Source organism: Heterocephalus glaber, unplaced genomic scaffold (assembly GCF_053883595.1).
Source record: "Heterocephalus glaber isolate CG9 unplaced genomic scaffold, H.glaber_assembly_v1.0 deba00000621, whole genome shotgun sequence".
Lineage (NCBI taxonomy): Eukaryota > Metazoa > Chordata > Mammalia > Rodentia > Bathyergidae > Heterocephalus > Heterocephalus glaber.
This window is the reverse complement of record NW_028258153.1, coordinates 24,194,634-24,206,685: the sequence shown is the minus strand read 5'-3', so window position 1 is coordinate 24,206,685 and position 12,052 is coordinate 24,194,634. Positions and strand designations below refer to the sequence as shown.

Here is a 12,052-nt window from a genome sequence, read left to right as displayed (position 1 = left end):
TTACCTGACCATCTTTGATAAATTATGCATGTGTTCTTCCAAGTTCTTAGTCATAGTGTTGTCCATTAGCACTGAAGAGCAATTTTAATCCAGATGTTGCAAGTAGGTGTTTTGGAAATGCCACACTGGTAATGAGAATTCACTGATTAGTGAGTGTAGTTGTTCTGTTTAGTTATTTGAAATATTCATCTTTAATTCTTTACTTTTCAAATGTGGCATTATAGTTCTGTCTTTGTATTTTTTGTCTTTAACTTTTACAGTATACCCAACCATAGAGCATTAAAAACTTTTTTCAGATGTGCTAAAAATTAAGTCACCAACTTTAGGTTCTGAATCATTGTTGTATTTGGTGGGGCATGGGGGGAGTTGTTATTTCAGATTTTCAATTTTGGGCTATGCATACTTGCTTGATACTTAAATGGTGACTTGTGGTTAGAGTTACTATTAGATTATTTTTAAGGCTCTGATGGCTAGAGAAATTTCAGCTTTAATATGCCAAAATATTTTAAATTGTTATCAAGAGTCACACTAGAATTCTATCGTGGCTTATAAACATTTGACAGATACCTCAGGAAACTATGTCAGTATTTTCAAAACAGAGTAGTTTTATAGGTGTAGCCAGGTGATTTAGAATTTTCAATAACTATTTGAAATGACAGTAAAAAATCTGGAAAACTATATACAACTTAACTGTTTAATTTGAAAGAGTTTAGTAACTGGGGAATACCTTTCTTTTCTAACTCTAGTTGTAACTCTGTAGTACTTGAGTTGAGCTATTGAAAGGGAATCAACTTCATATTCTCCACTGATTATCATGGTACCTGATACAGGGTAGTTATTGATTAAACACTTTAATAATGGAGACTACATATTGTTTCAATGGGACCTGCTACTTTAACATATACCTATTCTAAACTAATTCTATATTGGGAATAGCATGTATATTTATTCTATAGAAATGTAGAGAAAAATAGGGTCCCTGACCTGTAGGAACAAATCAAAGGTGGCAGCCACCAATATATGATACAGATATCATGTCTTTTTATTATCTATTTATATTTACATTTTTACTTTTCATTTGTTTAATTATTAAAAACAGATATCTGAAACCTATCATGGGAAGAACAGTTGCCAGAGGTTTGACAGAAATTGAGCTTCTGTTTCCTTTGTGTATTTGAAAACATGTTTGTGTTTAAAAGTAATTATTTTCTTAAGGTGAAATCTTTTTTTTTTTTTTTTTTTAAGCTGAAATCTTTTTAGCAGCATTTTGTGGGCTGCACATCTGGTTTGCTTTTAGAAAGATTTTTAAAATAATCTTGGGGCAAAACTTTGATTAGTGGCCAGTTATAAATCCATGTATATCTTTTTATTATTGGAATATTTGCTTTTTAAAAAAAAGTAACTTACCTTGTCTAGTTTCTTCATTTTAAAAATGGCAAAGATGTATTCCAGAAAATTTAAATAATTTGTTAAAGACCACACATTCAATTAGCAGTACAATTAGCATAAGAACTCAGACCTCAAAAATCAGTGATAGAAATGTCTTTGCACTACAACTCCAATATTCTTCTTCACAATTGAAGATCACTGGCACATGCCTTAACTTGGCTTTCTTCCCATAGTAATTGATTTCTGCTCTCACATACTTGCAAGTCCCTTTTTATCAGTAGACTCTATTCATAAGATATACTGGCCAAGTTCAGGGATATGGTCTATAGTAAACACATTTTTTGTTTTTTACAAGGTAGAGTATTTATTAATGGAATGAAAATCAGTCTTTGCTTAGCCTTCATCAGTACATGGTGTCACCAAGAACTGTTGTCTAAAATTTGCTTTACACAACCTCCTTGCTGTGTACTTGAAGTTCATAGGAACTTTGCTGATTTTCTGAAAAACTATGAAATAACCTATTTGTTGATTGAAAGACTCCTTTTCTGTGCTTTGTTAGTTAAGCAATCTTTCCAAATGTAATTTTGCAGATTTATTTTTTTAAAGAACTCTCTACCAAGGTGTTTTTATTTTATAATGCTAAAAATTGTAAAACAAATAATAATAAATCTAAGTCTAAGCATTATTATTTCAACATATACTTCAAAAATATTTGAAATTGTTCAGGCTTAGAATTTTTTTCATGTTTTTGTTCATTCACATTAGTTATAAAAAAGCATTTTTCTTAAAATTTCTTTGTTTCTATATTATTTTCCAAGTGACTTGATTGAATTTTGAGTCACATGTGAAACAGTTCACTTGTGGTACAATAATACTCAATTATATTAGGAGAACTCAGTTCATTTATATGTAGTTCTCTGACCTAGAAGTAGTCATCTTGCTTTCAGTCAATTGGATCATTGTTGTTAACATTTTATTATTTTCCAATTTACTTCACAAGTAAACATTAAATTTTCAGATGTTACATGTTAATATACTAAGTTAATATTTGTATATATTATTTCATTTTTCTTAGTATATAACCCATGCTTTTAAAACATGGATTTATTATTTTTCTCTTTTAAAAATTAGTTTTTCACTCCTTTGAATCATTTTAATTTTTTCACAAAATATTATTTACCATTAGCAGTATCTGTATTTATAAGAGGTCCAATTGGCTTGGAAAAGAATGGCTTTCCTGGTCTTTTTTTTTTTTTTTGTAGTGTATTTGTAATCTAAATCTATTATATTTGATCTTATCTCTAACAGTTTTAAAATTAAGGGTGTGTTTAGAGTGTAACTACTTTCTACGTGCTTGAAAAGTTTATATTTTAAAATTCATGTCTTGTTGCACACCCAGATTCCAGCCATTAAGCATGTACTTATATATGTATCAATATTCCAAGTATTGAAATCATTTTTAAAGGGACTGTTAACAAATCTAGTCACCCATAACTAGACCATGACTGACTTTTCCACAGGGGAAGAAGAGGTGAAGGTTTCGACCATGCCACTGTCAGCCTCTTCCCATTCATTACAACAAGGACAGCAGCCTACAAGTCTCCACACTACTGTGGCCTGACAACAGAACTGAGAGGAGAGGATTAGACCCTGGGGTGCTTGCATGGGCAACCGGATTTTGCATGATTCCTTTCTGATTTTGCATTTAATGTATACACCCAAAAGAGCCAATATAAGCGTTCCTCATGCCTACAACTAGTGTGTTACCTCATAGTTGCTAAAGTATTTCTTCATTAGGGCTTTAACATAATTTATTAGCATAATAATTTTGACATTGTTTCTTATGAGTGATATTATTTTTAACTCATACAAATAAACTTATAGTACTAATTAAGATCCCAGATGAGATTAGCTAGAGTTGTTCTTGTTTTGGCTCTATTACTGAAAATATTCAAAGATAATAGTAGTTCTTGTTTTCTGATTTGTGAAAAAATGGTAATATCTCCTAAAATTTTTGAAAATCAAGAAGATAATGTCTGTTGCATTCTTTGAATTTTTGAGAAGAAAAAATACATATAAAACAAAATTGGTGGTGTCATTTAATGCTCAGAAGGATGTTATCAGCACTTGTTTTTAGTTGCCTAGATTTATATCCTATATCATGCATTACATGTGTAGAAACTGTTTTGTTTTCTCTCATTTGCACATTTGCACTTTCTTTTTGAATGGTTGTTAATTATAACATAGCTGGTTAAAAGATAATTATTATGGCCTAAATGCAATATAATCTCTTTCCTAATGCACTGCCTAGTATACCAGGAAATGCCTCAAAACACAGAATTTCAATTTCTAGTAAATTTATCAGAAACTTGAATATGGGGTAGACATTGTATGTGAATAGCAGCCATAGTAATAGAACATTTTTATTGAACAAACAGTAGTTCGATGGAATATCTGTTTGGAAATTTCATTGTTTAATAACCAAAATGTGCTGACAAGACTAAGTATGTGATCATAATGAGACTTTAAGTGGAAGAAATGAGATTGAGTATCCTCTAAAATTAGGCCAATAGGCCATGTGAGTTGTAATAGATAACTTTAGTTACTCAGATAATAGTGGAGTACTTTATTAGAATATAATGTGAGATGATGTTTTTGACAGTACTAAATTTCTTCAAATAGTTTAAAAGCTGATAATAAAAGAAAAGAGTGAATTCAGTTCTGAGTAATGGACAAAAAGCTGATTTAGGAAACATGACCATATTCTGCCTAGGTGAAGCAGTACCTGGGAAGAAAGGGAAAATTGGACCTCTTCTTGAGATTTTTAAAAAACAATTGTGATAAAAAGGTATGCCTTAATTTGTAAAAAATGATGACTACCAAAAAGAACCCTAGAGATTTAAAATAATAATAAAATACCTTATTAGATGATGTTAATGTTATATTGCAAATGAGTTTGCGAGGTGACTTCTTTATATAAAATCTAATTACTTTTTGTTAGGTATCATGAAACAAGTTAAATGGCTTTATCCCAAGGAATAGTGGAGTAAAATAAAATTTATTCTCAAGATATCCTTAGATTTGGTTAACTGAGGCTGCAGAAGCAGCTAATGTGTCATTTAAGTTACATTTTTTAAAATTCAGCATTAGTATCTCTAATCCATTTAGAAGTGATTTTAAGACTTTACTAGAAAATCACGGATTTGGAAAATACCAATATAATATTGCAGATTATTAAACATCAGCTTTTAATCATAGGTTAATTTACTTATGGTTTTCATTTTCTCATTAAAAAGCCAAGGCTTAGCTGCTAGCTCCTGGGGGTCTGAGGCCCCTGGGGACTGTTTTAAAATTTTGGCTCATTGTGATGATGTACTGTTGCTTTCATTGTAAGCCTTCCATTGCCTCAGTCTTCTTACAAAGCCTTAGCCCCTGGCTAGCTCTGTTTACTCACTTCTTGGTACTGAGAGATACACCTGTTAAGCAAGGCTTCTTTCCTGATCTTTCTCATTCATAATTTGTGCAAAAAAACCCTGTCTGTAAGTTTTCCCAGACTTAGCCACAGTCCTGAGTAGATTTCCCAAAGCAATTGGTCTCCTTGTCTCCTTCTCCTCTCTCCCAACTTCCAGGCACCCCATGAATCAGGGAAATGCTTCTTGGGAAATGAAGACTCCAACTTCTCTATGTTTACATAGAATGGCTAAAAAGGATCTTTTAATACACTGTGTAATTTCCAGACCTTGTACGACTTAGCCTTTTTACTCACTTAATATTTCATTTAATATGGCTTTGTAGAAGTTTTCACAGGTGGTCATGATTTTACACCGAAGTCCCATTTCATGTAGCAAGCAAGTTGTAACCAAATGATAAAGAAGAATGAGAAATTCTAAGAAATTTCTGGTTTCTTTTTCATAAATTCCTGCATGATTCACATTTCACGGGGAATTTTACAGACTTCTATGTCCTTAACCTTTAAAAAGTGACTAGTCTTTTCCTTAACACAGGAATTTTAAACCTGGAGTCCAGAACTCTTTGAAGGTACATACAAAATTGTGGACATGTGTACATGTACATATGTGCATTTTATTTTTCTGGGGTAGAAGATCCATAGTTACTAGATTTGTAAAGGGTTTGGTGACATTCTCCCCACCTCAGGAAAAAATAAAAGGATTAAGAGCTGCTGCCTTGAAATGTTTATAGTGCCATTGTAGGAAAGATTCCTGGCTGAATGATTTTAGTTCTATGATGTCAAGTGCCTCTTTAATCTATTTTTTAAAGATTCCATTAGAAAATACTTTTGGTTAAAGATGCTTTCCTCCTTATTCTGTTATTTGGTTTCCAGGTAGTATTTTTGTATATTTCCCCTTATTTCAACAAAGCATTCATTAAATATTTGAGTACAGTACTTGTTTTGTCTAATGACCTGAGGTAGATGTTGAGGGCTTCAAGAGTGAATAAAATACAGACCCTATCATCAAAGTTAACAGTCTAATGGTAGTTTTCACTTTTAAAAAATCAGCCCAGTTCTTGATTTATATTAATCACAAGAACAGTCATAGCAAGCAGTCCAGACTTATTTCATTATTCATCTCTCAGTAACTGCTCTGACATTGGCAACAAAGGTATTGAATACTTTATGCTTCAGATTTTAAAATACATGATAATTTGAAGGGAAATGAAAAAACCTTAGGAGGAGAACGTATATATGTATGTTCTTTATATATGCTTATGTCTTTTACTCTTTACCATTCTGGAAATTAAGTAGAGGCTTTTATATATGTTTCTTTTACAGACAACAACTTTAATGCATTTTTTTCCTGCGAACGTTTTTACTGAGATGGCTCCTATTGTATGGTAGTGTAAACACTTCTCTTCTGCTGTGACACAGGTTTACAAGGAGGTACACACACACAGATGTTGCCACAGACATTGAAATCTTACAAAATGAAGACCACTGGGTTATTTATATAGACATACAAGCTTGGGGGCATTTTTTTCTATGTTGATATGTAACATTTGGATTTTTTTCTTTATGAAGTTTTTCCACGTCTGCTTAGTTTTAGTAGATGGATATCATATGTTTGTAAATACAGTACATTTTTCTTTCTTTTTTTTTTTGGTACCGGGGATCGAACTTGGGACATTGCACTTGCTAGGCAGGTGGCAGAACCACTGAGCTAAATCGCCGGCCCCATTTTTCTTTTTAATTATATAATATATATCTTTATTTTATAAAATAGGCATAGTCAGATTATCTGGTGTCAAACTATCACTCTGCTTTCAGTGTTGTGTGGCTCTCTCTGAGTACCTACTGTGTATCTACTAGAACTAGATAAGCGGCAGTCGTATCTTCAGGTCTCCACACATGTAATGTTCAGTGAACAAATCAGATAGCATACCAGTCTGAAGGGGTTGGAGGGCAGGACCATAAGGAGATACACTCGGTTGAGGTGCTGTATATGGGGCCTACCAATAAGTAAAGTACGTCATGCCTGGAAAATTAGGAGGAAGAGTTTAGTCTTGATGTGATAGTGAGAGAGAACTATAATGTTTTGAGAAAGATGTAACTTGATCATAGCATTTTTCAGAGATGTAGTTTGGTGTTATTTGGATAATATTTGGATTGAAGTGAGGACAAGTTAAAGTTCCAGTATGCCATTTCTGGCTAGCGCAAGTGAATCCGCTCAGACTAGAATAGTAGTTGTTGGAATGAAGAAGAATTCTGTCAGAATTTAGAAAGCATGAAACCTGCTAAAAGGTCTTTAGGTTTGGCTAGGTGACTAAAAATGTGCACTTTATAAAAAGACGAAGAATGGGACCAGATTCCCAGGATCAAAATGATGAATATCTGCATTTTTAGGATATTTGACAAGAACAATGAAAAGAAAAACAGGATGCTAACTAGAAGGCTGGTAGATCTTAGAAGACATTGGCTTTGATACAAGTGAAGGACCTAACCATTTAAAGGCAGAACACACAAAGCTAGTGGAGAGGGGGAGGTAACAGCGCTGAAGAAAAGAGGCTAATTCAGCAGGGTACTTTTTCAGGTGGTAGAAGGAAATAAATTCTTGAAAGTTATGGTTTAGTGTTAGAGAGCTGGGCTGTGTTTTTCTCTGTAACAGAGCAATGAAAGATTGTGGTAAATGAGATTAGAGAAAATGAGAACAAGTGGAGCTCAGAAGAATAATTATTAGAATATATTACTGCTGGGGAGTAGAGGGAAGAGAACAGAGTTGGGAGACAAACCCCCCCCCGCAAAAGGATTTAAAAAATCTATGTGTGGTGGCATGCATTTGTAATCTCAGCACTCTGGGAGGCTAACCCAGAAGGATCACAAGCTTAAATACAGCCTGGGCAACTTATCAAAATGGTCAATGGTAGAGCACCCTGGGGTTTGCTCCCCAATACCACAAAAGCAAGAGTAAATCTTCGAGAATAAGCCTTCCAGTGTATTTGAAATGTAATTTCTGGATAAAGATAGGAGTCTGTTCAGAAATGTTTAACATCCAAATATGTGTAGTTTTGTATGTTCCTCTTGTTTAACACAAAGCAACAAATATGGGAAAAGCAAACATCAAAGGGTTAGAAACTGAAGAGGACAGGACATAAAGATATTCAAGGAAGACAGTGTTAAAGTAGCTCACCAATAGTGTACTAAGGCTCTTTTCTGTGAATCAGTGGTGTGAATGATTTGGAAGGGAAGTCAGTGACTTTAGATTTGTTGAAGACAAAGAAGAGGCTAGTGTTGTTAAAGGAATGCCAGGTAAAGAGACTGTGGTCAGTGTTGACCTCTTGGTGCTAAATGATGGGCAAGAAGCAGAGACAGGAGGATAACTTTGGGGATTGAAAGAAAACAAGCTTCTGTAACCCTGTAGGGCTTCTGCTCTTACCCCCATTTCCCTCCAGTCTTTTTGTGAGAATAAGAAATCAGTCTGTCAAGAAAGGGAATTGTAGAAAGCATGCTATTGCCCCAACTCCTATAAATTGAGATGATCTGAAGGTCAGCTTCCTTCCTCAAGTATGATAGGAGGACATGGAGGGAAAGTGCTGGGGAGGACCTGGGAAGTCAAAGATGAGATGAGACAGGTGTGAATGAGATAAGCCCAGTGAATACAAGGGATTGGTGGAAATGTTACTTATGATGTGAAAGATAAGACAGAGTAAGTGTGGGCTATGATGAGTCTGGTGGCTCCTCCCATGTTATAGATCAGCTGCCTTGTCCTAGTCTCACAAAGTAAAAAGTTCCACTACCAATCCTGTAGGCTTTCCACTTACAAAGGGAAAGGATCTCTTTGTATAAAGTTGTATTAGGCCATTCTACTTTATTTATATAAATCAATTAGGATTAAAAGTATATTGGTGGGGCCGGGGATTTAGCTCAGTGGTTCCACTGCCTGCCTCACAAGCAGAAGGACCCCGAGTTCGATCCCCGGTACCAAAAAAAAAAAAAAAGTATATTGGTGAAAGGTAAAGAGAAATTAAGAATTTTACCGTAGTAGGTAACAAAAATTAATTTTACTATAGTAGGTAATAAAAATATTTTGTTAATTTCCTCCCAAAGAGAATGTACTGTGTGGAATAAATAAAATTACAAGTTACTGGGCTAATCTACTCCTGGTCCTTATATTTTGTATGCTTAGGATATAATCTTCAAGAAAAATTGCTGGAGATATAGCAGGGCAAGGATGAAAATTCTGTGTTTTTTTTCTCTTTAATTAATAGCAGATATTCCTAGTTTGGAAGTAACTTTACTTTCCCGACACTAAATATTTTAAAACTCACTTGACCTGTTTCCATGTGTGTCAGCTGAAATATCAACTATGACATTTGAAAATGATCACATCTCAAATTGTTAATCATTGCTCAAGAATATTACGTTTGTGAAGCCATTGATGGTTAAGAAGCCCATGTGCCTTGGCCTCCTTACTTCTTGGTGATTTGCTTCCATGCATATTAATCTAGCCACTGCACATTGTTGGTTATACCATTTTACAGCTAATGAGCTCTTCCTAAAGAATCACTCTTGGCAATTTAAGATCCACTAAGGAGATCACTAAGAGTTCAATTATGTTTTATGGTCTTTTAGAGTGTCTACTTTGGGCTTAAGTTATATAAAAATCTAGTTTACAAACTTTGAGTAAACCTAAGTAATTTAAGCCACTTGAGAATTGTACCGAAGTACCCAGAAGTTAAAAAAAACAGCTTGAAACTAATCCATTCTTTCCAGGTTCCTCTTTAGTACCTTTTCTAAGGCAACTGTTGACTTCCCTGCCTTAGCCCTTTATTCTGCAGGTTCCTGGAAGCTCTAAGCTAACCTTGGAGCATACTGGACTTACAACAAAGTTTTGACACTCCATCTTCTGTTTAGTACTCATACTAACTATTGTGCTGTAAAACAGACCTTAAAGCCGCATCCTAAAACCTACCCCCCACCATATAGTTTATAAAACCTTTAAAATACCCAGCACACTGGGCATGGTGGCATACATCCGTAATCCCAGCAGTCGGGAGGCTGAGGCAGGAGGATCTTTTTGAGTTCCAGACTAGACTGGGCTACATAGTGAGTTCAAGGCCAGCTTGAACTGCATAGTGGGACTCTATCTCAAAAAGTCAGCCAAACAAATAATAGAACACCCAGTACTTTGTTTTCCATAGAATTAGAATTCATATAAAGTAGAATTATTTGAAAGTGTCCAACTCACTGGCCCAGTACTGATCTTTAATTATTTCAGTTAAAGTAGTAGAATAAAAAACCTGTAAGTATTTTGGCCCTTTCCTTGCTAGTGCAGTGTGGTAATAACTGTATATATACTCAAGTGTTTTATTCAGTAGGCTGAAAGACAAATGGTAAACCTTAAAATATTCAACTTATACGTTTGTAGGTCCAGCAACTTTTATACCTTCTCTCCCCTAAGAAATAGCAAAAAGCTCTAAGCAAGAAAGCCTTAGGGGATTGGCTTTCCTGAATCGATAAAAATGTTTGAAGCAACTGTCTGAATAGTTTTGAAGTGGTATAGTGTGTCTTGATGATATACTTTATGAGCATTATGTAAGAAAGGATTTGCTTAGCAAAGGTAAACTATAAGGCTAGTTCTGTTTCCATGTGAGGATGAATGTATGCATGAGTGTGTAGTTATTTATGTAAAGTAATTTTCAGTTAAATCCTCCACTTTGTGAATATAGCAGAGGAAAATGCCTTAGGCCATTTCTCTGTGACTTCTTACGATTTATTCCTGCTGTACTTTGATCAATTCATGTTCAAGATTAATGCTGTATTTTTATTGTCTTTAATTTTTTTTCTTTAAAGAAACCAACTATTTAAATAAGTAAGGTCACAATACTGATGCCCACTTCACTCTGATCACGTTTTTTCTGAATAAATACTGTAGTTCATAACTTTTTCTCATCAAATTCTACTCTCCTAGCCATATTCATCCCATGTCACACTTTTGGGAAGAGATAATTAAGAAAAAATGATTGTATTGATTGGAATCATGACACTTGAGAGCTCTGATAGTATGACACTTTTAAACAGTGAAATAATTATAATAATAAACAAGGTTCAGAAGGATTGTGACTTGTCCCTAGTCATAGTCTAACCACAATTTAAAGTTCTGTTAGCTGTCACTATGTGTTTGCCTTTATACACATAACCCAGTAGAGCAAAGAATTTAAGATTACGGATGTATCCCTTCCTTAAACATTGTTGTGTCTTACAGTTTATTATAGTGGTTTTCCCAAGTCAAGCGCTTTCACCTGTGAGTCGATGCAAGCAGTGAATTGAAGGCTTCCATTGTCCATGGTCTAGCAACTATTATCCCATAAGTTGTCAGATCAGTCTTATGTTAAATGTGGCTTAGTGTCTTGGAGTAAATTTAGGAAGGGAAAAAAAACTAATCTTTTAAGTTCTCTTCATGTACTCAGTTGCATTATTGCCAATCTCAGAACTAAGAGAATAAAACAGAAGTGGAATTTTAACTCAGCTCGGATTTATCTTCAGTAACAAAAACCACTTAACCAACATGCAGTAACCACTAGACTACTGGCATCCCTAATGTTAAATAAAATTTTTAAAAATGAAATAAAATCTTGCAATAATGACACCAAGATCCCTTTTACTCACACTTTGTCTTTGAAGAAGAGCTACCCTATGCTACACCATGTAGAATGATAGCATATCTGCTGGGGTTTTTTTTTTTGTACTGGGAATTGAACTCAGGACCTTGCACTTTCGAGACAGGCGGCAGCACCCCTGAGCCAAATCCCAAACAGCTCTGCTGGTTTTTTTTTTTTTTCCAATCAAGAAAATTGTTATTTTCAGCGTACTGGAACAAGGAAAACTCAACAAGGATTTAAAGATGATAATACCATCACCATCTCCAAGAAGAAAGTGAAGGAAGCTGACTACTGTTTGTAGCCTAGTCCTGTTTTCTGATGTGGCGAGATCTTGTCCCAAAGACTCCACTAGCATTTGCACCGTTATCAGCCTTGGAGTAGAACATGGAGCTTTACTGGGATGTTTTAATCCTCTTTATGTTATGTGTTGGCATTCACAAGAAGTCTGACGCCCTGAAGCTGTTTATTTTTCCTTTATTACAAGATCAGTTCAGTAGCCAGCCAAAAGTAAAGGAAGCCCTGGGTTATGACTTCATTAGCCAATAAG

At 34.5% G+C, this 12,052-nt stretch overlaps 1 protein-coding gene across 9 annotated transcripts in view; it reads left to right on the top strand.

Annotated features, from left to right (window-relative positions):
* The window catches only part of Cnot4 (CCR4-NOT transcription complex subunit 4), a 137,958-nt gene that overhangs the window by 109,923 nt on the left and 15,983 nt on the right, over positions 1–12,052 (top strand). For 2 of the 9 annotated variants that reach the window (XM_004851231.4, XM_013074499.3), the window contains exon 11: positions 2,910–3,290. The exons of the other annotated variants lie outside the window; for them this stretch is intronic. In XM_004851231.4, coding sequence (XP_004851288.1) covers positions 2,910–3,010 — 101 coding nt within the window. In that variant the 3' untranslated portion in view covers positions 3,011–3,290. Of the gene's footprint in view, positions 1–2,909; positions 3,291–12,052 lie in introns of those variants that run through there. 9 annotated transcript variants of the gene reach the window in all.